We start from the raw sequence: 26,650 nt of genomic DNA on the forward strand, positions 1-26,650 counted from the left end.
AACAGGATGCAAGAAACAAATCAATGTTTTTAAACACTTAAGTGTAAGTAAAAATCAAGCCACAGAAGGAAGTTACAAAATTGCACAGTGCATTGCAAAAAACAGAAAGCCATTTACAGACGGGGAATATATAAAAGAAGCTTTCCTCAGCAGTTCGGAGGTTTTGTTCAATGACTTGCCAAATAAAGACATGATCCTATCTAGAAAAAAACTGCCTGTCTCTGCCAGAACAGTTAAGACGTGCGAGTGAAATGGCAGAAAACATAAATGAAAAGCAGACAACTGCATTAAGAGACACAGCGGTGTTTAGCATCACTTGATGAGAGCATGGATATAAATGACGTTCCACGTTTGACAGTTGTTGCAAGATACTGTGCTTCTGATGAAATTGGAGAGGAACTTTGTTGCCTAAAACCCCTGCATGGTACAACAAAGGGGGAAGATATTGTGGAAACTTTTGTAAACCATTTTGAAGAACAAGGAATCAACATAAGAAATATATTTTGTGTGACAACAGCTGGTGCTTCTGCCATAGTCAGAAAACAGAAGGGGTTTATAAAGTTACTTGAAGATCAGATCAGCCACCCAACAGTCAAATTTTACTGTATCAATCATCCATCAAGAAAACCTGTGTGCTAAAGTTTCTAATTCACAACTCAGTAATGTGATGAATGTAGTGGTGTGAATTGTGAATTTCTTTGTTGTTAGATCTGTTTTGACTAACAGACAGCTTCAAGCACTGTTAAAAGAGATGGACAGTGCTTATAGAGACATTCCACTTCACAGCAACATCTGGTGGCTAAGTTGTGGCAAGGTTTTGATGTGCTTTGTAAATTTTTGATGCAATCAAGGCCTTTTTGTTGGAAAAAGGACAAAGCTTCCCCCAACTGGATGATAACAAATAGCTGTGTAAGCTCATGTTCCTAACTGACATCACCGTTCACGAACTCAGCCTCAGTCTCCAGGGTGCATGGCAAATGGTTCTGGATCTTTATGAAATCTGGAAGGCATTTCTTGCAAAACTAGCAGTTTTTTCTCTGGATATTCAAACTTCAGCTTTCTGCTACTTCCAACATATAAAAGAGCGATCAACATGTTGCAGTGTCAGTGTTGATGAGATTGGGATTTGTCTGTATTTCAGTGGATGGGTGTTGAAGATTTTGAAATGCAGCTCATTGAGTCAAAAAGCTCAGAATTGTGGGCATCAAGTTTAGAGATCTGCAGAGGCTGAAGAGATCTAGGTCCCTCAGTCTCTTCTCACAGGACCTTAGCTGCAGGCCTCTGACCATACAAGTGACCCTGCTCTGAACAGTCTCAAGATTCTCCGCATCCCTTTTGAAGTACGGCGCCCAAAACTGGACACAGTACTCCAACTGCGGCCTGACCAGTGCTGCATAGGGGGAAGCATCTTCTCCCTGGACCTGTTCATTATTGTTAGCAAAATGCTAACATTATGCATCTGCTAATGCATGGTAAAGTGCAGTTAGCCTTGTTGATCACTTCATCGCGTTGACAATTCATGTTCATCTTGGAGTCAACTATGACTCCAAGATCCCTTTCTGCTGCCGAAAAGGTCATCCCCCAGCCTGCAAATGTGTTGGTGGTTCTTTTTGCCTAAGTGCAGCACTTTGTACTTGTCTTCTTTGAACTGCATCCTGTTTTTTTCGGCCTATTCTTTTCCAACCTGTCCAGATCCAGCTGGATCTGTTCCCTACCCTCTGGTGTGTTAACTTTGCCCCGTAATTTGGTATCATCTGCAAAGTTGGACAGGGTGCTCTCCATGCCCTCATCCAAGTCACTGATGAAGACATTGAAAAGCACCAGTCCAAGGACCGATCCTTGTGAGACGCCACTGCCCTCATTCTTCCAGGTTGATATCGACTCATCCACCTCTACTCTCTGGGCATGACCCATAAGCCAATTTGCCACCCACCTGACCATATAATCATCTTCATCACAGCCTATCAGTTTATTTACGAGAACAGAATGAAGTACCATATCAAAGGCCTTCTTAAAGTCTAGGTAGATGGCATCTACCTGCATCTAAGCGTTTTGTGACCTGGTCATAAAAAGAAACAAGCTTAGTCAGGGAGGATGTACTTACACTGAATCTGTGCTGATTTCCTTTCAACATTATTTCCCGTGCTAGGCTCCCACAAATGTGATCCTTAATGATTTTTTTCCAGAGTTTTCCCAAGGGTAGAGGTGAGACTAACTAGCCTATAGTTTCCTGGTTCTTCCCTTCTCCCCTTCTTGAAAATAGGGACCACATTGGCCCTTTTCCAGTCCTCTTGGACCTGATCAGAGCACCATGAGTGCTCAAACAGCCATGCCAGCGGCTCTGCTGTGACACTGGCCAGTTCCTTCAACACCCTTGGATAAAGTTCATCCAGGCCTGCTGATTTGAACACATCCAGCCCCTCCAAATGCCCCTTCACTAAGGCTGCGATAATAGTTAGTGGGCTGGTGTCCCTTTCGTGTCTATGTATGATCCAGTTGGAAGATTTGTCTTGGTCTGTGTCTAGGAATACAGATGCAAAGAACTGATTGAAGAGTCCAGCTTTGTCCCCCCTCTCTATCACCAGTTGCGCTACTTTGTCTTGTAGGGGTCCTATGCTACCCTGCATCTTCCTTTTGCTCCCTATATACCTGAAGAAGGACTTTTTGTTGTCCTTAATTTTTGTCACCAGCCTAAGTTATAATCCTGCTTTGGCCTTCCTAACTGATTCCCTGTAAGTGCAAGCCAAGGAGGGTATACTCCTCCTTGATGGCCACGCCCTGTTTCCACAGCCTGCATACCTCCTTCTTTGCCCTTAGGGTTTCCTGGACTTCTCTGTTCAGCCAAGAGGGCTTCTTGGCCCCTTTGTCCCTTTTATGCACAGCAGGATTATCTCCTGTGCCTGTAGGGGATCGCTCCTTTGAGGAACAACCCTGCCTGGCCCCCCATTTTGCCAATGCTCTTGAGCTTTAATGCCTCACTAACTAATTTCCTGAGCACACTAAATCTGGCCTTTCTGAAGTCTAGTACTTCAGCCACGCTGGTTAGTTTACCCACCCTTTGCTGGATAGCGAATGCAGGTTAAGAACCTACGTGAGCAGTTAGACTTGGCTGACTGCTTCTCCCAGCAGATGTCGGGGTAGTTTAGGTCACCCATGACAACCATATTTCTTGACCCTACGGCCTCTGAGAGCTGTCTGGAGAATTGTACAGTGTTCCACCAGTGTGTGTTTCAATGGGACAACAGAAAGTTCTCTTGGATACTTTGAATGCTTGTATTCATATACATAAGCACATGGTGTTTCCAGCATGTTCTGCTTGACTGTCTTTAAGATATTTCCAGTGTCCGTTTAGATCAGGGATTGGCAATATTTTTTAGCAGAATGCCAAAAATACCCGCAACCTTGACTTGTAAGATCTAGGCCTAGCTCATCCTCCTGGTGTGGTGGTCTGTAGTAGACCCCCACCCCCATTATCAAGTCCCTTTCCCCTGGCCCCCTTGTATCCTGACCCACAGTACCTCGGTTTGGTCCTACTCTGATCCCACCTTGATTATAGAGGATGTATATTATTCATCAGCATGGAGAGCAACACCCCCCACTTTTTTTCCCCACTCTGACCCATCTGTACAACCTGTAACCCTCAATGCCTACTGTGCAATCGTGAGTAGTGTCCCACCAGCTTTCATTTAATCCAATCAAGTCAAAGTTGTTGCTTGCGAACAGGAGTGCAAGTTCCTCCTGCTTGTTCTCCATGATCCTAACATTAGTGTAGAGATATTTAAGTCCCCTGATGGGTGCCCTTGGTACCTCCCTGTCCTGATGTCTATCAAGCCTCTTAGTGCTTACCTGGAGATTCCATCTCCCAATGGGATGGAGAAAATAAAGTGACATACTCTAGTAGCAAAGTAGTCATGGGAACAAACAGTGAGTTAATTAACCCCATGTACACGAAGGGAGACCTTACCCAAGTTGTGTCTGTTGGCTTAGTGAGGTAGGAGGGTTTTGAAGAGGAAAGCATTGTGGTCTGGTTGGATCTGAAAGAATTTTATCAGTTGTCTTGTATAGGAAGGAGCAACACAGGAATCAGAAGACCAAAGAGATTATAATACTGCATACAGATTAGGAGGTGACTAGTGACTGAACATACGTTTTAGCACTGTGAGTATGAGTAAGGTTTGGATTTTTAATTATTTTGTACAGGAAGAATAACAGAAATGTTATCTGCTGATAGCAAATTATTTCTGCATTTTCCGTTGAATATTTAATGCATGCTTTCAGTTGAAGTTTGGGGTTTTTCATCCTTTTGAGGAAATGCAACATCATGTAAACTAGTTCAGTAGCACTTCATGAGTGCGCGGTTTCATCTATTGCTTTTATTAGGAACAGTGCTAAATATGAATCATTGAATAGAGTTGGATAGTTACACTTGTAATCAAACATCAGATCAGTAATACTTTCAGTTCTGGATATGTTAAAATGAAACACAGTCTCCTGAGGCAGCAAGCCAGCCAGCCATGACCTGTGCCCTTGGTCAGCTATCTCCAGGCAGATGGGGGAGCCTGGAAAACATGTTGGATGAGTGTATGGGGTCCCCCTGGTGCGGGCTGTTTACAGAGCACCCAGCCAAGCCCTATAACACTTGTACAGTGCTCCACCAGTGCGCGTTTCACTGGCACAACAGAAGTTGTAGAGTTCTCTCAGATACTTTGAATGCTTGTATTCATACACATAAGCACATGGTGTTTCCGGCATGTTCTGCTTGACTATCTTTAATATATTCCCAGTATCTGTTTAGACTAGGTGCTGGCAATATTTTGTAGAAGAATGCCAAAAATACGCACAACCTCGACTTGTGTGCCAGGGATGGGTGGCAAGGGAGCAGAGAGGGGCCTGATCCCTGTTCGCAGCACAGGCCTGGCCCCTTCCCTGAGGCATGAGTGCTGAACAGAATGCCTTTGCATGTCATACTGGCATGCATGCCAGGGGTTGCCTATTCCTGGTTTAGACTAAAAATTAGAAGGTACAAATATCAAATGAAATAAATTGTTTTCCATAACAGTAGATATGTTGCTTAGTAACTTGACTTCTGACTTGTCCACTCTTCCTGGGAGCAGGGAGTAAGTTAGAAGCATTCTGTTGCGGATGTTATCAAACAATCTGCTTAGATTTCCTGTGCTGATCATCTGTAATATCAGCTATGTGAGCACTATTGCTTTCCAGTTTTTCCTTGTTTTACCACAGGGGAAAAAAAAAAAAAAAAACAGGCCTCTTTTTTACAGGCTCTGACTTGCCTGACAGGAAACTGTCTAATTGCCGGAACAGCTGGTAGCAGCAGGAGGTCTAGGGCTTGGTCTTCCCCATCAGACTTATGATTGCTAGGTCAGAAAAATTAAAAACCATGGCCTCCTAGCCATGTTTAAGTTTCTGGCTTTACGTATTCGCTGTATTCAGGTAAGCATTGTTTCTTATGTTTTGGCTTAAACAATTTTTGGAGCAATCATAATCTTTTCATGTTTTGTGAACTATAATTTTAATCAAAACTTGTCATATTTTAATTTTCCCTAAATATTCATATTTTTAAAAATGTTGATGGTCCTGTTAAATTTGAGACTTTGAGAAGGTTTCAGTTTCTGTTCAGCACTAATATCTGTGCTTGTGATTAGCATTGTTTTATGGATATTTTTTCTAGTGTAACTATATGTTTTTATAAGCTTCTAGATAAACTGAAAAATTGAAGCTTACAAATACTTGAAATGTTTGTTGACAGCTTATTAAGAACAGTTCATTTTTGTGTTTATAGGTAATGATATACATAACAGATGAAAAAAGATAACTGTCTTAAAAGATACTGTTGCTTAAGAGTTGGACTTCAAAAATTATATAATTTGGATTCCTTTTTTTTTTTTACACAGTTTAAAAGGGATACTTAAATATACTTTTGTAAGAAAATTCTTGCACAGATGGATCCTCTCCCCTTATACTTATCACAAGGTTTTTTTATAATGTGTATGCAGTATCTCACACAAATATGTTCAGTAGCAAAATGCTTTTTTCTTAGCTGAAACAAATGTTCATATTGCTGCCTTTTTCATTAGTTAGTTGACAAAAGCTCTTGAGTTTGAAAAATTAGTTTAGGATAATAGCTTACTCACAATGGTGTATTTTTACAGATCAGTAAACAGAAAATTAAAATAGGCCCAATATTGGGGTAATATGGAAATTTGCGTTTTAATTCTGTAACTGAAATGTTCAAGTAAACTTGAAAGGCATATAAAACAGAGCAGCTAATTTAAAATGTGTACCTATGTTAATTTTCAGAAAGCAGAAAGCTATTAGATAAATTTTTATATTTGGATAGAATTTGCATATTTTGGATGTTTAAAATGTGTTTAAATTTACTACCATTGGCATCCCTGTGTAGTATTTAAGTATTTTGATAAATTTAAAATGTTGCACTGATGAATTTGGCATAATTTATTTGACTAAATATGTATGTGTATTAGTTCACAGGCATTGTCAATTGGAGAATATCACTGAATTAAGCCTTTCTTTTTTCCTGTCCTTTTCTTTTTTTTTTTTTCCTTTTTTGCCCCACTATTACCATCAGAAATATTTTGAGTGTCAGCTACGCTTCACTCCAGTAGAATTTTATTGCTGGGGTTGTGGGTTTTTTGGTAACCTTGCTGACAGTTGCATTTCCTTTATCTTTTCAGTAAAAAGCATTAAGCATTCTCTTTTTAAGAAAAGAAAAAGTTTCCAAAGAGCATAGTTTGAGAGTTGCATTTAAATCGCTTGGAAATGTAAGTTCCACCCTATGAGTCTTTTTTTCCTATGCTGATGTGTGCAGTCTTTTCATGAGGTCATTTATTGTTTGGTCACAAGAAAAAAATTGGTTTAAAAATCATGTAATTATGATTTTTCTTGTGAACAGTACTTACAAGGGCTCAGGAGTCAGGGTCATCCAAATGGTAACCTGCGGGCCAGTTAGATAATGGCTCCTAGATGTTTCTGTATTATAAATAAATAAGAGACAAATCCCTTTTTCATAGCTTTCCTTGCCACAGCATGAGCTTACCCAGAGGTGTACCTGGCAGGGTCTGTAGGCTCCAACTGTGCAGAATTCTTGTCCAGTGTAGAAGCTTGGGTGGAAGAATGCGACAATCATTTTACCAAATTTGAATTACTGAGAAATGAACAACCTGCTTAGAACAGCAGTTGAAAATCAGTCTTCCAGCATAAAATTTTGAGCAGTGTGATTTTTACAAAGCATCCTATTCCTAGCTATTAGACAAGAAATAGGACAGGACTTATTTAAACGTAGTGAAGAATTGCTTCCTGTGTTTAAGGGAGCATGGTTTTTAGATTGTATTGGTATTCATCAGCACATACCTTTGCAAAGGTGCCTTTTCTGCATGACTGTCTCCAACTGGAGTCATTTGATACTGATTCTTTTGTGCAGAAGATGGATCTTCCACAATTCTTCTTGCACTAAGAATTAGCTTCCTATTTTTAATATTTAGTACTTGTAGGTTTGTGTGTTGGTATCAGCATGTATTAATTTTGTTTAATTATGTAGATATTTTACATACATTCCTTCTTTGTTTTAATACAAAATATAAATGTTGCATTTCATCCACACAGAAAAAATGTAGCCTGTGACAAAAACATAAACAGCAGTGTTAGTACCTAGTGGATCAACAGTAGAAGGTAGCTCCCCGCCACTGAGTGCACTCCTGAGGGCTGTGGGGACCCGTATCCCTCAGACCTGTGTACAGGATGGGGGCAGATGCGGGCTTGGGCTCCCCACCCTGCTGCCCTTCCTCCGGGGCCTCCACAGCCCAGTGAATGCAACCTGGCACTGCAGGGAGCAGTGGGGCTGTGTGGGAAAGCTTGTTGCCACTGTGAGCTCCATGCTGCTCTGACGATGTGTCCCCTGCCTGCATGGCTGCAATGGGGGTGGCAGTGTGGGGCTGTGTCCTTCATTGCTGCTGTGTGCAGGGTATGCCTCACCAGGGCAGTGCAGAGCTTGCAGTGACGGCAAACTTCCCTGTGTGACCCCACTGTTCCCTGCAGCGCCAAGTCGCACCTGCTGGGCTGTGGAGGCCCCAGGGAAGGACAGCAGGGTGGGGAGCCCGAGCTCGCACCTGGCCCCACCTCATGTATCGATGTGGGGGGGCATGAGTTCCCCCTGCCCCCCCAGGAGTGTGGATAGCAGCAGAAAGCTGGCCCCACCCCTTGCCCCATCATGAGCCACCCATGGCCCTGTCCTCCTCCCCACTGGGGCCCTGCAGCTACACATTGCAGCCCTAGGCCCCCAGCCCCATGCACCCCTGGCTGGGCAGTAACCTCAGCCCTGCCCAACTCTCTCCCTCCCTTTGGGGGTTTCATTCTCCACCCCCCCCCCCCAACACACACACTTACCTGCAGGAGCTGTTCTCCAAGCTGCTGGTGGCCACATGCATATATATTCACATGATGTCCCCTGCCTGACTACCCTCCTCCCACTCCCCACCCCAGCCTAGAACTCTGCCAGCCTGCAGAGAGCTCTTTGCAAAACTGCAAAATCTCTGGGTTTCTCCAGTAAAATAAGAAATCTGCATTTTCTTCTGGTAAATGGGAAAATGTGTGTTTTTCTGTGTTTCCGTGGGCAATGGAAAACCCAGATCCCTGCTGATTTAGATAGGAAGGCTTCTTCAAACTACCATTTCCTCCAGCCTGCAGCACTTCAAAGAGTGGAGTTCAGCCTACTGAGCAAGGCCTTTGACTTTTACCCTGCCAGTGACTCTTTTAAGGGCAAACCATCAGGATGGCTGGCACAACATAAATAGGAGGCCATGTAAATCACAGCTGAAGAATCCACCTCCCCTGCAGACTTCAAATCAAAGGCATTATAATGAAACTGGGAGCTGCAAGAGAAAAAGCAACAGGATGCACATAAAGAAGAGAGGAGAAATAAAATATAAATAGCTGCTTTGATTACCAGTAATCACCATGTGCTTGTAAGTTTAAAAAAAATGTATTTGAAGTGGGAGCAGAACATTATCTTCTCCCAGGCAAAACAGTAGATCCTTGCTTGCTATAACAAATTAGTAATTTTGGTGCTGTTCAGTGGCTTTCCATTTTTATGAAAGGAAACAAAATTAAATCATACATTGTGAAGAAATTTCCTCACTTCAGACATTTGTGTTTATTAAAGCTTGAGTGGTATAGGGTTGTAATGTTCTGTTTTGGGTGGAGGGGGGAGTTTGGGGGCCTGCTGGCTAGTTGGTTAGTTGTTTTTGGGGTATGGGGAGGTTCTCTTTGATTCCAAGGCATTTAATACCAGTTAAGTCAGTAACTTTGTAGTTGGTAAATTTTGTTTTCAGTTTGAATTCACATTTCAGAAATTGCATGGGAATGCATACTTCAAAAGCAGCTGTTCTCACTGAATTTTTAAAACAACTGTGTAAACACTTTCTGTAGTTTATCTTTTTCTTTTTTAACTTTTTTAGATAGAATTTTAAATGTTGAGGTCAACTGACAAGCATTTTTACCTAGATATTATACAACAATTTATAATACCTAGCAATGTTTTCAGAAGTCATAAGAATCTATTTAGTGTTGTTAAGCTGTAAAGTCTTGTGAAATGAAAGATTTTTGTTTAATTAAATTATGGAAACTGTGGAAAAGGATTGAGATTTTAAAAATATGGAACAGTACCACTACTACACTCTCTCTAAATTTTGTGTAATCTGATTCTTTTTTTTAAACTGTGCCATCACATGAAAATGACTGTGTTGCACTCTACAAGCTTGCTTCCTTTTACATAATTTGTAGAGAATTTATTTCTGTAGATAGCACTGAAGTTATTTGTCCTGACATTTGTAACAACTTACAGAAAGCAAGTGCATTGAGGAGACTTCCGGACTTAGGGAGGGGAGGAAAAGGAAATTATGTATACGAGTCAAGGAACTGTGCCAACATTGAGTCATCCTTTTAAAATCACTTAATATGATCCATTAAGCTTACTGTCTTTAACAATAGTGTACCCAAACTTTTATGTAACTTCACTGGCAAGCCCTTTAAATATGCTTGGTTAAATATCAGCTTTCTAAATCATTGCCTTTTACTAACCGATTAATAATTATTTAATATACTTTATTTTTAATAAAGGGTACAGAAATACACCTTTAGTAAGTAATATACAATTAAACTTTCATTATTAAATACAGTGAAGTTTTCAAAAAAAAAGAAGCAAGGAGCAAGTTGTAGCAGTGCCACAGTCCCAAGTAATGATCGGGGAAGTAATTCTACTGTCTTTACTAAAAAGAAAAGGCTTTTCAATCACCAGTGATGGGTGGGGCTCCATGACAGCCCTTGGAGCCAGTCAGCAATGAGGGGCAGGGCCACTGGGGCCTGTTGGCTAATGAGAGGCATGGGGGGGCCCACCATGCTCCGTCCGCAAAATGGCTGCCCAGGTCTACATTCTGCCTGTGAAATTGGGGTGCAGCCCCCCAAGTTAAGTAGGTCTCTACTTATGTTTCATCTAGTGGTGAAGAATACACAAGCATTGAAAAAAATTTCCTGACTACCATCATATCACCTTTTGACAGACCTGAAGTTTTAACTGACAAATAAATTACCCCATTAGAGTTGTGCTACAACAGAACTGGCCACTCCAGTCCTGCCTTCACCAAGAGCACCATGGTGAGACTGACTAGTTTTCTCCAGCTTTCCTGGCTGTATGTCCAGATCACAATGGGGAGTAGTGTAAACTGACAGAGGAGGTCAATTTGCCAGTGTATTTGAATATTTTGTTTTATTTGACCAACCTGGAGAGGCTGTGGAAGCAAGTTGTATGCGTGGTTTTAAAGGTGCTGGGTGCAGTGAGCCTGACACTGGGGAAATGCTCCACAAAAATCATGCATTTGTGTTTTCAGTACGTTCATAATAATACTATGTGAATAGCAGGAGACACAGTTATTAGGATGGGGGGGGGGAAATCAGATCTTATCACTATATTAAATGAATGTGTGGATGAGCCTAAGTTAAATACATCATGAATGTGCTTCCTTTTGCCGTGACCCTATCAACACTTGTAGAAAATAAGTGGTGTCTCAGGGCTGCCAAATTATTTATTCCATCGTTTAGTAATTTTCACTTTTTTCCTGTTTCCATCAAGTAACACACTAACCTTGTATAAATCTGATTTTCTTTTCTTTTTTTGTTGTTGAAAACAAAGCTGCAAAAGAGCTGGGTCGTGTCTTCTGGTTTTGTAGCTTCTGTTCACATGGAATGATCTGATTCTATGATTCTGTGATCCTGTTTTTGCATATCTAACATCCATTTCCATGTGAACAGAAGCTACAAAACCAGAAGACACGACCCAGCTCTTTTGCTAGCTAGGATGAGGGTTCCTAAATTGCAATCCTGGAATTTGGACTTAAAAGTTGCCCTATATAAAAGTAAATACAGCTTTATAGAAACTGCATAAACATGGCACACTTCAAGAGCAATTTCAAAATAAGTAGAATCCAGTAAAAGAGTTTCTGGTGGGGTCTGGAGAGATCTTAGTCTATTAATATTCACTTCTGCTAAACAGATTTAAAAATCAGAATGCTCGGTACAGTGGTAAATGACTGCTCACTTGTAAAAAGCCATCTGGATCATGTAAGCTGGTTTCAGTATGTATTGTAATACAATTACATTCAAGGCCTTTTATCTAGGAACAAAGGACCCTGTAGGTATATGTTAGATGATAAAAGTGAAATTGAGCTCATAATGAGTAACTAAAACACCAGATGTGATCCTTCCATGTTGAAGTAGGGAAGCATTGGTTAGAAGATGAGTTGGCATTACGTTTATGTACAATAGAAGCATGATCATTGTTGCAGTAATGTGGCTAATTTTTAACTGCATACCCAGAAAAGAGATCCTTCACTGATACGCAGCAGGAACTAGAACCGGTTATTCCATTTCGAGGACTTTCCTCATGGGTCTGCCAAGTCAAACTCTACTCTTTTGGGCCCCAGGGACTTCCATCACTTTCTATCCAGTGGTTCCAACACAAGGGATGTGTAGGATGCTCTCTGCCCTAGATCATAGACTAGTGGTTAAGACACTTCATAGGAAAATAGGTTTGGGTTAAAACATCAGAGTAAGGAGGGCATAAATCCAGGTCTTTGCCTTTTTGGGCCAAGTTCCCAAGGCTCCTGGAGAAAAGGTGGTCAGCACCACACCAACTTCCTTTTTGTGGTTTTTCTCCATCTAAGGAGCTTGGGACTTAGAGTTACTGTTTCCAAAAAAAAAAAAAAAAATTGAATCCTAGGAAAGCTGAAGTTGAGGTAGATGTCTAAGAAATGTAGGCATCTTAGTGACTTTTTGGCTGCTGTGTTAAGTGGAATCAGATCACATTAGTGACTTAGATACCTAAAAGCAACACTGAGGTTTTTGAAGAACAGACCACAAACTTCTCAAAGTTGGTTTTGAAACCAAGCGGTGCCCAGATGCTGTATTTGTGTAAAAAATGCAAACACTGTTTTATTACAGAAAACGGTGTATCCATCTCTTCTTTTGTTTGTGTCATTCTTTAAGCTTTTATTCAATTTCAGTTTATTCAGGATTCTGGCTGAAAGCCATGCTCCCCCCAAAAAATGCAACTTTAAACAAAAATAACAGAAATGCAAATATAATAATAAAATAGGACCAGGCATTATAAAAGAATTATTCTTAATCCTAGAATTAATATAATCAAGTACAGGTTTCGCTCAATTTATACGCGAATTCGCTTTTATGCAATCAGCATAGATGCCCTCCTGTCCAAGCAGGTAAGTCTGGGTGGGGGTGGAAGATCCATGCCTGCACTCACCCCAGCCCCAGCTGCAGCGGCCCCAGGAGCGTCCGACACCAGCTGCCTGCAACAGGGCACGGTGCAGCCTAGGAGCAGAGGTGAGCGGGGACAGGCAGAGCACTGTGCAGCCCAGCAGCTGCAGGCAGCTGGTGCCAGCCGCTCCCAGAGCCGCTGCAGCTGGGGTGAGTGCTGCTCTGTTCCCTCTGCCTTGCTGCCTTGTGCAGCACTGGGAGCAGCACCTATCCCCCCTGTCCTTTCCCTAGTCCCAGCCTCCCTCCCTCTCTGGCTCACTGCCGTGGGGACCTATCCCTATTTGTTACATTGTAAAGTGGGTTTGCTTTATGCGAATTCAGTTTATGCCCCGTTCTCTGGGAATGCATGTACAGCATAAATCAAGGGAAACCTGTACAAATATGGTGATAAATCAGGTCATGAATCTATAAAAAATGTTGTGCATAGGTCCACAATTAAGACAGTAAAAAATAAATATAGTGATTAAAGTTTATTGGTCATATCAGTAGTAAAGGATGTTTAGCTCTGATCATTTCAGCCTTGTAAGCAAAAATTGCAAGACAGTATATTAAGTATGGGTCTGTTTAATTAACATGACAATAAAACATTGCCTTTTCTTAAAGCAGCTGTGATTTTTTTCCTTCCCACCTCTCCCCCCACCCATATTATCTACTACAGAGAGATCCATCTAAGATGGAACCTGTAAAAACCATGTTTCAGCCCCTCTGCTCAAGCTAGAAAATGTCTGTGGTCCCAGTATACATGATGGGGAATTGTGTGTTTAGTTTGTATAAACCAAAAACAAATGCAGAAATGAAAAGGAAACTTGGTGTCCATTTGCAGAATTTGTGTATTGGGGAAAGGATTTACTCTCCACTTTGGTGTGAGCAGAGTGGAGAGGCTGGAAATGCTGAGAGAAATCAGGGAGCACAGGAGTTAGGACACAGCAGAGAGCACAGAGTAGAGGGTCTGAGCTGAGGGCTAATTGAGAAATCATGGAGCAGAGAGGCTGGGACAGGATGAAGAGAGTGAGCAGGAAAAAGAGAGGCTTGAAAGCTCCACCTGTAAGATGTTTAACCTGGAACTTTTTCTTAGTCCCATAGTTTCATAGTCCCGTGTGATTATGTCTTAGGTTTCACTGTGCGTCTGTAGATGTTTTATTCCAGTATAGTGAGGGAAGTCTACTCAAACAGTGAAGCTGGTGAACTGAAATTTTAAGTTACTGTGATTCTAGTTTCTATTTGAATGTTAATATTTGTGTATAACGGTATTTTTTACATGACAGCTTAAAAGTTTTTAACTTCCATCCTTCCCTTTTCCTTTTTCATGTCCTTGTAACAAGGTATTTAACAGAATTTGCGTATTCGTTAGACTGATGAGGCTGCGCTTTGAGCACTTCTGTTAGGACCTTAAACTTGCAACCTCTGAGCTATCAACTGTGTGCCTTAGTGCCTGCACTACCCCCGTCCCCTCCAATTTCCAGTATGTGCACAAAGGTATATGGAGAACAGTGTTTAGAAGAGATGTCTGTAGTTAAGCACTAGTTTCCTTAAGTGGTCTTTGCATAAACGGTGGGTGAAGGATAATTGGTATTGGGTTTTGTTTTTTCCCCCCAAATAAATAGGGGAAAATTAATGGCAGAAGCATGTTCCTTTCTGATTCTTGCACATTAATAACTGGGTAAACTAGATCTTGATCTTGATATGAAATGCATCAGAACAGGAAAAAGACTGTCAAAACTTTAGATGACTGAGTACCATGCTAGGAAGAGACTGCTCAGTACGGATGCTGTTCTTGGAGAGCTTGACCCTCCCAGATGCTTAACAGTTTTCCAAGTATGCAAAAATTAATTTTCATGTGTTTGGACAAATTTAGGAATATTTTCCTGAGCAAAGCAAAAAGCACATCTCTGGCAGTGGTCTGACCTTCCTGTTACTCCAGAGGTGGGAGGCATAAAAAGTTTAACCTGATGTGAGAATTTTTTGTTTGTTTAATACTGTGCAACACTTTTTTCCCCATTTTTTTTCTCCTCCCTCCCCAGCCCCCCTTAGCCTCATTCTTAAGACAGCTGAACCTTTTTAACAAAACAATTTGGCCTACAGAGGACACCCAACTTGGAAAACTTTAGCATGGACACTTAGCTTGGCCAAGAGTATAAGCAATTGGAAATGGGGATTTAAAGCAGGAAGTGTTGGGTAACTTTAATTATTGGTATCATTCCCAGGTCCACCTAGGCAAGACTAACTATAATTATTGTCTCAAAAATGGTCTAAATAAAGATGTTCACTTTTTTAACTAGTTAGGCTCTTCCATGGTGTATATCTAAATTATTTCCCTAATGAAAACTGATGGATGGATCTTTAGGATACAGACTCCTAACTTGGGACTATTTAAATAGTCTAAAATATTTAACTGTTTTGCTACTAAAGAACACACTGCTTTGAGATGTAACAGATGCTATCATTCTCCATGTAATAGCTTTTTATTTACCTGATGAGTAAAGACCTCTGATATGTTTCCAGGGTGTGGAATGGAAAGAAAGGACTTGTGCACACACATCCTTTCTTCCTTCCTTCCTTCCTCATCAGTTGTTCTACTTACTTCAAGAGGTTTTTATTTTAATTTGTAGGGTGCATTCTCAGAAGAATCTTTGGCTAATTTACTACCAAATTAATGAACTTGGGTAACTTGTTTTAGTCATCTGTTTGTTCCAAGTGTACTCAAGAGGTTCATATTTCTCTTTCCTTTAAAGAGAAGTTGCCAGAATTGCTCCAGAACTCTTGGGGGATTGGTTTGTTTTCTCCCTCCCCTTCACCCCCGCTACCTAACAAAACCTGTTGGTATAGAGAGCCTTGCAAAAACTTCACTCTATCTTTTTTTAAAGTTAATAATTTTGCTGTTATTGTATATTAAAGCTAATGTGAGATGGTGAAGAAAACTTCAGGTCATTCATTGAAGTTCTTTTTCTGACATGGAGGTATTTTTCTTCCTGTGGAGTGTGAAGCCCCACAAAAAAGTGGTGTGTGAGAGGACAGACCACTATCCTGCTTGTAAAGGCAAAGGCAGTTGTCATCTGAAGCAACCATGGGGACAGCCAGGTCTCCATCTAAGTAAAGTAGCCTTCTCTAATGTATGGAGAAAACCTTGCATGCTGCAAAAAGAGAAACAAAGGAAATCCATTCAACTCCTCTCCATTTTTACAGGGTAAGGATACACTTAGCTTCATTGTGGACTCCAGAACTTTTTAACTGTCCATAGAATACTAAGTGAACTTCCATTTTTTGATGTGTGAGCCAGTCAGTGTGTAAAAGTGGATTATCTTTTTTTTTTTCATCTGATTTTGTGGCATCGTTGAACTGTCTTCTAGAACATTTAGAGATGTTTCTAAATGAAAAGTAGTTGGCAAAGGTAACACTTTTTGAAAAGGAAAAGAAAAATGGAAGAACTGTTAACTGCTTGGGCACCACTTGTCTTCAAGTAGTTTGGTATGACTTCTGAAAGTCAGGCTTTAAGCTTTTTTAGGCCTTCAGACTTCAGGTTCTCGCCTTTATTTGAATCCACTAGTAGCCATATCCTGCAGTACAATAAGTTTTCATCCAAACCAAGCAGTCTGAACTATGATATATTCTCCTTCTTAGATGCAGAAAGAAAATAAACTTTGCTGCTTGCAGGACTGACCCACCCTGGATTTCTCAAATACTCCACAGTTCTGCATATGACAAAATTGGGGTCCTTAGGGAGATTTTTTTTAAATATTTTTTTTAAATGGTACCTTGCATGACTGAAAACAATTTTTAAAAGTTCCCCTGGCCTGATTTCAGCAGAAAATACCACCTCTTCTAAGATTCCCTCCCTTTGTGAGGAAAACAGAATTAGTGACAGGATGATCTAATGTGCCATTAGTGACCAAGACTACTGCATTGGTGGAGGTAATGGATTACGTAAAGTATGCTCAGATCCATATGTATCACATACTACAGGGATGCATACATTCTCTGCCAAAGTGTGCTTCAAACCCCCAAACAATGGTTATAACAGTTATAATAATTGATACTTTTATGTTGCGTGTTCTCTTGCCCTCTCTAGCTTTTAATTGAATGAGACCAAAAAAACCCCAATTATTTTTGTTTTGGCCCTACTTAGAATTGCTTGTCATCAGATCAAGCAAGGGGGAAGCTTATTTTTATGAAAACAGTTATATAAATATTAGGAAAATATGCCACAGTTAATGTAAGAACTTAAAAGCTTTTACAGACCAAAGACAGCTTAAAATGGCAACAGTTTTAACATGGGACATGTAGGATGGCATAGTTCCAAGAATCCCATCTAGGTCAATTTGCCCTTTCATAATGCGGTGATAAAACTTGCAGTATGGTAGAAGCAGTAAGTCATACTCCTTTTAATGATGTCCACACCACATTGATGTTATGAAACATCCTTTGTTGTAACACATATATATCAAATATTGGGGTTTATTCACTAAATGTCAGTTCAAAACAGAATTACAGAAGAAAAACCAATAAGAGGTTCATCAGAAGACCACAGGTTGAGGAGATCATTAAGGAGGGCAAACAGTTGGCTAAATCTGGACCAGTTGTCATTAATCCATAGTCAGTGATTTATTTTCACTTCATATCTAGTAAATTAAATATCTACATTTTTTCTTAATGTATATTGTATTTACTACTAAGTTACATAAATATTTTCATAAACAAAAATGACAGTAAGGGTTGCCAGAATCTGGTATGGACTTTCAAAGGAGTGGTGCTCTCCTCTATCTTGGAGGTCTTTAAGAAGAAACTAGATAAGCACCTAGCTGGGGTCATCTGACCCCAGCGCTCTTTCCTGCCCAGGGCAGGGAGTTGGACTCAATCTACTGAGGTACCTTCTGACCCTAAAAATCTATGAACTCTATTAAAATTATAATTGTATTGACAATAAATAGTGCTTTATAGCTACAGTAATGAACAATTCAGGGCATCATGAAGTTGCTTAACAAGTATCACATAGAACTTCTTAAATTGATTTAAAGTATATAATAAAAATATTTCTCATAATTAGATTGGAGGGCAACAGTAGAATGTAGTTAATGATTATTGTTGCTAAGAAATGTTCTCATATCACTTCTGTACTCCTTTTCGTATTCCACCAAGAGTTTTTCAGACTAACAGATTTGTATTCAAGCATTTGTAATTTAAACAGATTTTCAAGAAAGGATTATTTTCATGGATGAAGAATACTCTCACCTTTTACTTGTCACAACTCTTAAAATGGAAAGTAGTGAACTAGACATACCATGATACTGAGTAGAAATTTGTTGCTTCCAAAGGCAATTACACTTGATGTCTGTCTTGCTTTGTTGGTATTCAAAAGTTTTATTAGACAATTTTCATCTTTGCTGGACTGATGTATTGAATGTTATAATAGAGCACAATGAGCCCCAGTGCATTTTTCTTAGTTATTTTTTAACCTGAGCAACTAAAACTAACACCTAAAATACCATAGTTATGAGTACTGATTAGTTGGTTTTCTGAGATGACTTCTGTGTAAACTATTAAAATTTTCAGATGCGTATTTTCCTTTAGCAAGACAGATAGTGAATATTGAATTCAGAAGCAAAAATTACCACAAACAAAATGTCAAACTGTCTTATTATTAATTTGTTATTGATGTGAGAGTGTCAGTGAACTTGTATTTAGATGATTCAGTTTCTCAAAAAACATAGTCCAAATCTTCCTTCAGAAATATTCCTCAAAAATCTCAGCATGGCATGTTTTGTTTAGTATGTTGTCTTGATACTTATTTCTGCATCCTTTAGGCACAGAGATACTATCCATAGAATTGCATAACATTGCTGTTTCTTGCAAAATACACCCGGTTAGACCTAATTGTAGACCTTTTTTTCTGTTGTTGGTTAATTTGTCTGAGGTTTGTGACTAAATCAAACTTTTGGAAGGTATGACATTAATCTGTAGTTTTTTCTTATGTTTTTTCCATACTAGGAAGAAGGCACTATCAAAGAAATAGCAATAACACATCATGTAAAGGAAGGACATGAGAAAGCAGACCCTTCACAGTTTGAACTTCTTAAAGTACTAGGACAAGGATCTTTTGGAAAGGTAGGTCTGTTTTATAGATTTCTGTAGAGGGTTATTAAAAGGATACTCAGAAGACCTGAAATTGGACAGCAATAAAGGTAAAATATTTGGAGTAGTTGCATGTTTCCATTCAAGTACAGTTACAGATCCAGACACCTTTTTTAAATAAGCTTTACTGCCAAGAATTCTCATTGTGTCAGACATTTTCTTGAAATCTGTAAATCGCTTTTTCAGTTCTGTTACTATGCAGACCTCAAAAGGACCCTTAAGGCATGTCTGCACCAGCCAGAGGCTGAGCTAGGGAGTGCAGGGCATACCCACTGTACTTCAAATGGATGCAATGTAGCTTCCTTTTGAGCAGTGAGCATGCAGCAATAAGCAGGCCTGAGACGGTTTGCTCAGCATAGCAGCATTTTAAAAGCACAGCAGTCTTGAAGTAGGTGTGCCAGGCTGTATTGAGATGTTTCTTAGAATGTCTTCTGTAGGTATAGACTTGTCCATAATTAATTTTATAGAGAGCTATAGATTTGACTACTCGACTCTGTTGTTAGGATATAAGGCCTACCTCTCAGTCTACAATAGCCCATCTGGAAGGGCTTTCCTGCTTTGAGGAACCTTTTTATGTTGTTACATTACAGCCATTGGTTTAAAAAATAAAAATAACCCATAACATTCTTCTCCCATGGCTACAGAGGCATCTTCCTTCTCCCTTATTCTTTTGGTCCCATGACTCTTCGTAGTTGCAGAGTAGTCTAACTTGAACAGGAGGGAGGCGCTGATCCCACCCAAAATATTCTGTAGCTGTAGTGCTTATGGCAGGGGCAGAATCCTTTTTATAAAGGCAGGCCTTCCCTTGCAACCCAGTTGTCACTATGGGCAGCTGATCTACAGGTGCCACTTTTAGGTCATCTTTGCAGAGGCCTTCCCTCCCCCACTGCAGCTTCTGGTCACTGTTGCAAGCAAGTATTTGGAATGGCTGATTTCCCAGCACTAATGAGCAGATGCTGCAGGGATGTGGGGTGCGAGCAGCCTCTTCCTGGAGCAGTGGTTCTCAACCAGAGTACCGTGGTACCACAAGATCCTTTTAAGGATGCTGTGGAATGCAAACACCTACACAATATTCATAAGGTAAACCCTGAGGTTTCAAATAAGAATCTGTAGTGTCAAAAATTTTCTGCCCTGTTGTGGTCTTTGAGTTCTGTGTAACAGAAAAAACTCCTCTATTTTCCTTCTCTGTAACAAGATGGTCCTTGAGTCTAATGATGTCAAGAACCACGGGGATAGAGGACTGGAGCAGCAGCTGGGAGCAGCCAGCCATCGGTAAAATATGGCCTGGATTGGGGGGAAGCAAGGGATTAGCCAGCCGTTCTTAAAAGATGAGCTGGATCCTATCTCTTTGCAGGCCAGATCCAGGCTGTAGGTTGCCAACCCCTGAGTTAGGGGATTTTCCTTGCACAGCCTCAAAGCCAAGCCTCTCACTTGCTGGGCGAGTGCTCTAACTGTAAGGCTATTGGGCAAAAGTAGGAAATACTGCTACCATTAATCAGTTAGTACCACTTATCTATACTCAGAAGTAGGAACAGGAGCTCTTGTGTGGCAAGTAAATAAGAGCCCCCAATGTGCAGGATGAGTTCAGGCATCTCTGCTTCAAAGAATTTGAATGTACTCCTTTTGCTTAATGCTTCCTATTGACCTTCCTCTGGAGGAACAAACGATCTCTATTCTCTGTATCGAACACCTGTGTCCCTGAGTCCAGTCAAATTTATATGGCTGTTCAGAATAATTAAATCTCACTAATTGTATGGGGTGCTTATATCAGGTTAAATTTGGGTTGCTACTGTGGGGGACAGGTTTTGGATGTTCCATTGCCTAAATGTAAGCACCTCAAACTGAACTGGATCTAACCCAAAGTTACTACCTCTCTTTACTGAGTTAAGGACATCCTGTCCATACCTAACTGAATTAGTAGAAGGTTTGGACAAACACCTGAAGCAGTTTCAAAGGGAGCAGGAAAGCTGCTACTTGGGAGCCCATATTACAGTGGTACTCAACCTTCTTAGACTCAAGGCACGTGCCAAAAAAATGCCAGCTCTAAACTTTCACTTGTTTCTTGATTACAGAAAAAACAATACAGCAGTTCTTTTGTTGCAAAGAACTCAAGGAGTGCAGCAGTCGGAAGATGTTAGATTAGAAGCTATGGCTTCCTGTTGGATATCTCTGGGTTTATCTTGCCATGTGTAGGTGTTTGCACACCTATCAGTGCTAATATTTCACAGTGTCCCATAGCACCCTAAAAGGAACTCATGGTATCCTTGGGTGCCATGGCACCCTGTTTAAAAATCATTGGTGTGGTAACTGTTATGCTGTAACTTGTGTACATGTGATCCAATACTGATACAAGTGAGCTACATTTGAACTAACTTTGACCTTGGGTAAGTCAGGGTTAAAGTTGAAGCTGTTTTTGCCACAGTTGTATTGCTGCATGTGTAATAATCTGAATAGCAACTCCCCCTCTTCTCTTGAATTCCCTTAAAATGTATATTTGTCTGTATCCCAAGACACTAAGTTCTTTTAGACAGCCATCCTCTAAATAAATGCTTCTCAAAGAAACATGAGAGTAGAAAGATCATTTTTGTAGGTTAAACACAATTTCTTGGCTTTAATTCTTAACAAGGCCTATCAATATAAATGATTCGTACGTGCAGCTAAAACTAAAAGTGTAGCTTCAGGGTCGCATTGTTAGTACTTGCATGTATAGCAGCATACAGAAACTCTACCAAGATTGGAATCCCATTGTACAAAGCACAAACAGTACTGAGATGCTGGTGTGGGCACCACCCCTGGGATTCTTTCTGATATGTTTGACTTTATGAAAGGGTCCAACCCAATTTGTTATATGAAAATCTAATAGCAGGAATATAAAGAATTTGAAGGCTAACACAGTGATGATCTCAACTCCTTCATTTTTGTTGTTATGATTAAACTTAGTCCCCCAATATTTTTTGAGGCATGTTTGAGAAAAATGAGAGAGGAAATCCTGCTTAGTGTCAGCAGGAGAATCCTTACCCCCTAATACTAAAGAGAGAAGATTAGACAAAAGTGTACCCAGGACTTTTTAATGTGAAATGTAACTAGCATTTTAAATCAGTTGAGAGGGCTTGATTCTAAACTTTACTGCTGTAATAATACAGATTGATTAATGGTATAAAAGAATTTGGACCCAAAAGTATGCTCCACAGGAATTAAATTTGCTTCCTTAAACGGTTGTGCAAAATCTCCTTTGACCTTTCAACATCTGGTTGATATATAGTTTCAAGTGAATACCAACAAAAAACAAACAAACAAATATTTGACTTTTTATTACTAAACATGGAGGCTAAGGACAGAAATGATGCTTAAACCAGTTATCGGAAACTGGTCTAAACCTGTAATGGAACAGAAGTTCAGTGCACATAAACTAGATTCTGCTATTTTGAAAGCAGTCTAAGGTAGACCTGAATGGATGTAGTGTTAGATTGGTCTATCAAACTTCTGTTCCAGACATGTTCCTGACACAAGTTAGGTCACATTACCTTTGAATCCTAGGATGTCTTCTTGCTAACCACCACCACCACTTCCCCAGCAGGCAGACAAGCTAGCCTTTACCCTAGCTTGTCTGCTCTGGCTGAGCCATGTGGCCATGCCCCCAGCCTGTCACAGAGCTGAAGCAGCAAAGCTTCTGCTCCCCAGCCGTGCTGCTGGTGATGGCACAGGGGGCAGGCAGAGGGAGAAATGGATCACCCCCTTCTCCCCACTAGGGTCTACATCAGGGGCAGGCAATTATTTTGGGTGGAGGGCCGCCTACTGAGTTTTGGCAAGCCATTGAGGGCCGCATGACAGGGAGCCAGGGGCAGATAAATATTAATTTTCTAAATTTTTTAGGGGCCTTACAGGACAGATGGAATGGCCTGGTGGGCCACATCTTTCCCATCCCTGGTCTACATGGTGGGGGAGGGGCTCTGACAAGGGTGTGAGGCTTAGGCAGTCGCAGCCAAGCAAGATGGGTGGCATGCAGGAGTGGATTAACACTTCAACGTATCTATGGTACATTGCACAGTTGTTTTATAGTTGCTTTCATTATGTTAATGTCTCACAAATTTCAGTAAAATATTAAACAATTTAGCGCAATTCCAAAAAAAATATGGGCACCAGATTTAATTTGTTTCCAAGGGACAGATGAGGTTCTTTGGGTAGATGTGATATATTTTATTAGACCAACTAAATATTTGGAAACATGGTTTCTAATATGTTTGAATATTTAATTTTTGTGTTAAAATGCTTGTAGTGTTAACCTTTTAGGGAATCAGAACCGTAAAACTTTAAAATTAAACGCATTTAAAGGGACACAGAGAAATTTGTGTTCAGGTTATACAAACAGTATAAAAGTGGACAAAATCGAATGGTCACTTACAATTGATGGAACTATTTTTGTAATTAACAGTTATCTCAACAAAATTCATCTGTTGCTATTGTATTGTATGCTGAAGTTCAGTTACCTGATTTAGCTTTGTTTTCATTAAGAACTTTTTAATGTGTTAAACACAGGTCTTTCTTGTCAAAAAAATCTCAGGGTCGGATGCTAGACAACTTTATGCAATGAAGGTTTTAAGAAAGGCCACGTTGAAAGGTAAGTGATAGTTAAAGTAGATATTTCTGAAAGGTGATATATGTTGTGCCAAACTTTTAAAAAAATCTTTTTCAGACCACTGTTTTGATGCACTGTTTATAAGAACCTTGTTGAACAGAGTCCATTTTTGTCCTGTTTTACAAAAATAGGCTTTAAAAATGCTGGTTTTCTATTATATTTATATTTGATGCCTGAGGATACTACATTCATATTATTTTTTTAAGAACAGGTTTCATTCTATGGAAAATTCAGGTTACCTTACTATGATTACTTTATTGGCTACCAAGAATTGAAAAACAATTCTAATGAAATCCAGTATTTGTAAAATGAAATAAAATAAAGATGATTATAATGGAAGTCTTGGCCTTCTGCCTGTTAACACTGTCCCAGCAGTAATCATGTTTCATCATTATTTTTGCTCCATGAATTTGGTGCTGACAACTTTAGTCATTTTAACAGGGCTGTATATTTTTTTTTTTTCCTCTCCAAATGCTATGTAGCTTTGTGTATAAAATTCATACCTTTTGCCTAGAGTGGCTGAGTTCCTACCCAGTTTTGGGTATGATGCTTAAAAATCTATTCTGGCGCCTGTTTGTTTTGAATTAAACAAAGTGAGGTTCTTTGAACACACAATCTCACTCTTCATGGAAAAAAAGAATTTCAGGAATATATACATATGTGGTTTTATATGAAGAGAAGCTATTTTTGTTTCCTTTTTCCCAGGTGTACTTCATGCATGGTCACAGTAATCTTCCGGAAAAGGGTGGAAATCTCAGTACTATACAACCTTCTAGCTACTGTTTTGTATTACTGAGAGAGTACTTTAGGTTTATAGTTAAGATCAGTATTTAAAGCAGGGATTTGATTACTGTGGTGTATGTTAAGAACCAAGTAATTGGTGTCCTCCCAAAAATTACTTACCCAGACATATATGAACGTTTTGAGAGATTTGTGTTTTGAACCTTGGCTCTGAATTTTCTTGGTTTTCTGTTGATGTGTATGCATCCTTCACTATTACTTTAATATAGCTTTTGTTAGAGGTTAAATAGAAGGGTTTATGAAGAATGGCATTATTTCTGCATGGGAGTACAAAAAAAATTTGTTAAAACAATTGCATTTAGATTTTTTTTAAATGGAGTTTCTATGTTATGTATAGTCCAATATTTTTCTGATTTGTTTTTATCTTAGTGTTTGTATAAGATGCATATAGAAAAACCTATTTTGCTGTTGTGGCCAAAATTTCAAGGAAGAATTTATTTTCCTTTCCTTTTCTTTAATACACACACTTTTTATGATTTGTGTGGAGTATCAGGTTGTATTTTTGTTTCAGATTCTGCAGTTGTTGCCAGAAGAAATAAAAACAGAATAGCGTAACTCAGTTGAAAATAAGTTGCATCGAGATGTAAGCTGTCATAGATTCTGACACTTAAGAATTGAGCAAGTGCAAGATGAAAAATAAAAGGCTGTATAATGTCCTTTTCTCCAAGTGTATTTCTACCTTGTGCCTCAATTTATTTATTTGTTTTCAGTCATGGGTTTGTAGCGGCTTTCAACTGACTTTCTCCTTTTTGCTGAAACTGGTGGATATTGAGTGTTTGAATGAATTTTTACGTTAACATTTAAAATTGGTCCTGTGATACAAAGGATATTGTTCCTCTGGTAGCTCCAGTTAAATCTTCACAGAGTTTAAAAATTGGTTTCCATCCATTTTAAAGCCATTAGGTAGTTTTGATAATCTTGGATTCTCCTGGATGCCTGTAGCCTTCAGTGGGGTAGTTGGCTTTATTCACATCCTGCTTTGTGGAGGGAAGGGGAATTTAAACAGCAAGCAATAGGCTTCTCTCCCAGGCTCTGGCAGACATATTTATGGTGTGATCAACATGTTAATTGTCCATAAATTATAATATCCTACACGTTCAGCCAATTGAAGGTGCAGACAAATGGCAAACCAGCCACAAAGATGTTCCACATTTAATGTGCAGTATTATTGCGGCTGTCTTGTATCATGCCTTAAATTGAGTGTGCGCCATGTTTCCCCAAGCTGTATTGCATCTTTTAATTTTTTTGGAAGCATCTCTTAATCCAAAATCAGTGATAATGATATCCTTTAAGACTACTTGCTAATTGCAAACAGTTTTATTTCTCTCAAATATAGTGTATAGGAGAGAACTTTTTAACAGGGGTGCAGTTTTAGAAACTAGAATGAATTAATTGTAACATGCCCAACCTATTGGTGTTTGGAGTGGGCTCAGGAATAAATAGGTCTAAGACAGAGTCCAGCTTACTAATCAGCACTCCTTTTTTATTGAAGGATGGCTTTTATCATCTTTCAGTACTTACCCATGAGTGAGAGAACAGGGCTATACCAATCGTATAGGCTTATTGTATAAAAAGAACTGAAGTAGAAAGCTGTGTGCTTGAACAGATGCAATCCCACAAATAACTTTTGTGACCTTTTTGGAGATTCCTGATGTAAAGGTCAAACTTGAAATACAGAAATTCTTTCTGAGCTCAGTCGCCCATAATAGTTGAGTGCACTGAACGTTCAGTAATCTATTCACTGAGGATATTAAAAACTTGGTAACTTAGTAGATAAATGGTAATTGTTGGTCACTTTTTTTCATCCATTTCTATATTATTGGCAGGTTCAGAAAAAAGTAAAACAAAATAAACAAACAAAAACCCGTGGTTCACCCACTGTGTGAAAGGTGTAATGGTTGTATCTAATCCTGTCTGTGGGGACCTACCAAATTCATGGCAGGAATGGGCTGTGAAGCAGCTCCTTCTAATCTTGAAGGTTCCCCTGTGCACCCCCCACCACTGATTGGTGGGGAGGGCTTGCTGCTTGCTCCTGAGCAGCGGAGGGGCAAAAATCAGTTTTAACTGCCTCTTTTGTTACTCATTCCTGGTTGGCTGAGGGGCCCTGGCAACTCCCGGTCTGTTACTGACTGGTCAGTTGGCAAAAACGCCACTGTTACTTATATAACTGTTGCCTCCCTGCTGATCAGGAGTAGGGGGAAGGGGTGGGGGCACATGCAGCAGAGC

The 26,650-nt window shown here is 39.8% G+C and overlaps 1 protein-coding gene across 5 annotated transcripts in view; it reads left to right on the forward strand.

The window, feature by feature from the left end:
- Nucleotides 1–26,650, forward strand: part of RPS6KA3 (ribosomal protein S6 kinase A3) — a 103,064-nt gene that overhangs the window by 29,278 nt on the left and 47,136 nt on the right. For 3 of the 5 annotated variants that reach the window (XM_019529189.1, XM_019529187.1, XM_019529188.1), the window contains exons 3-4: nucleotides 18,844–18,960; nucleotides 23,524–23,605. In XM_019529189.1, coding sequence (XP_019384734.1) covers nucleotides 18,844–18,960; nucleotides 23,524–23,605 — 199 coding nt within the window. Of the gene's footprint in view, nucleotides 1–5,389; nucleotides 5,452–18,699; nucleotides 18,719–18,843; nucleotides 18,961–23,523; nucleotides 23,606–26,650 lie in introns of those variants that run through there. The other 2 variants (XM_019529190.1, XM_019529191.1) reach the window with 2 other exon arrangements.

The sequence above is a fragment of the Crocodylus porosus genome, unplaced genomic scaffold (genome assembly GCF_001723895.1).
Source record: "Crocodylus porosus isolate Cpor-Errol unplaced genomic scaffold, CroPor_comp1, whole genome shotgun sequence".
In the NCBI taxonomy this organism is placed as follows: domain Eukaryota; kingdom Metazoa; phylum Chordata; order Crocodylia; family Crocodylidae; genus Crocodylus; species Crocodylus porosus.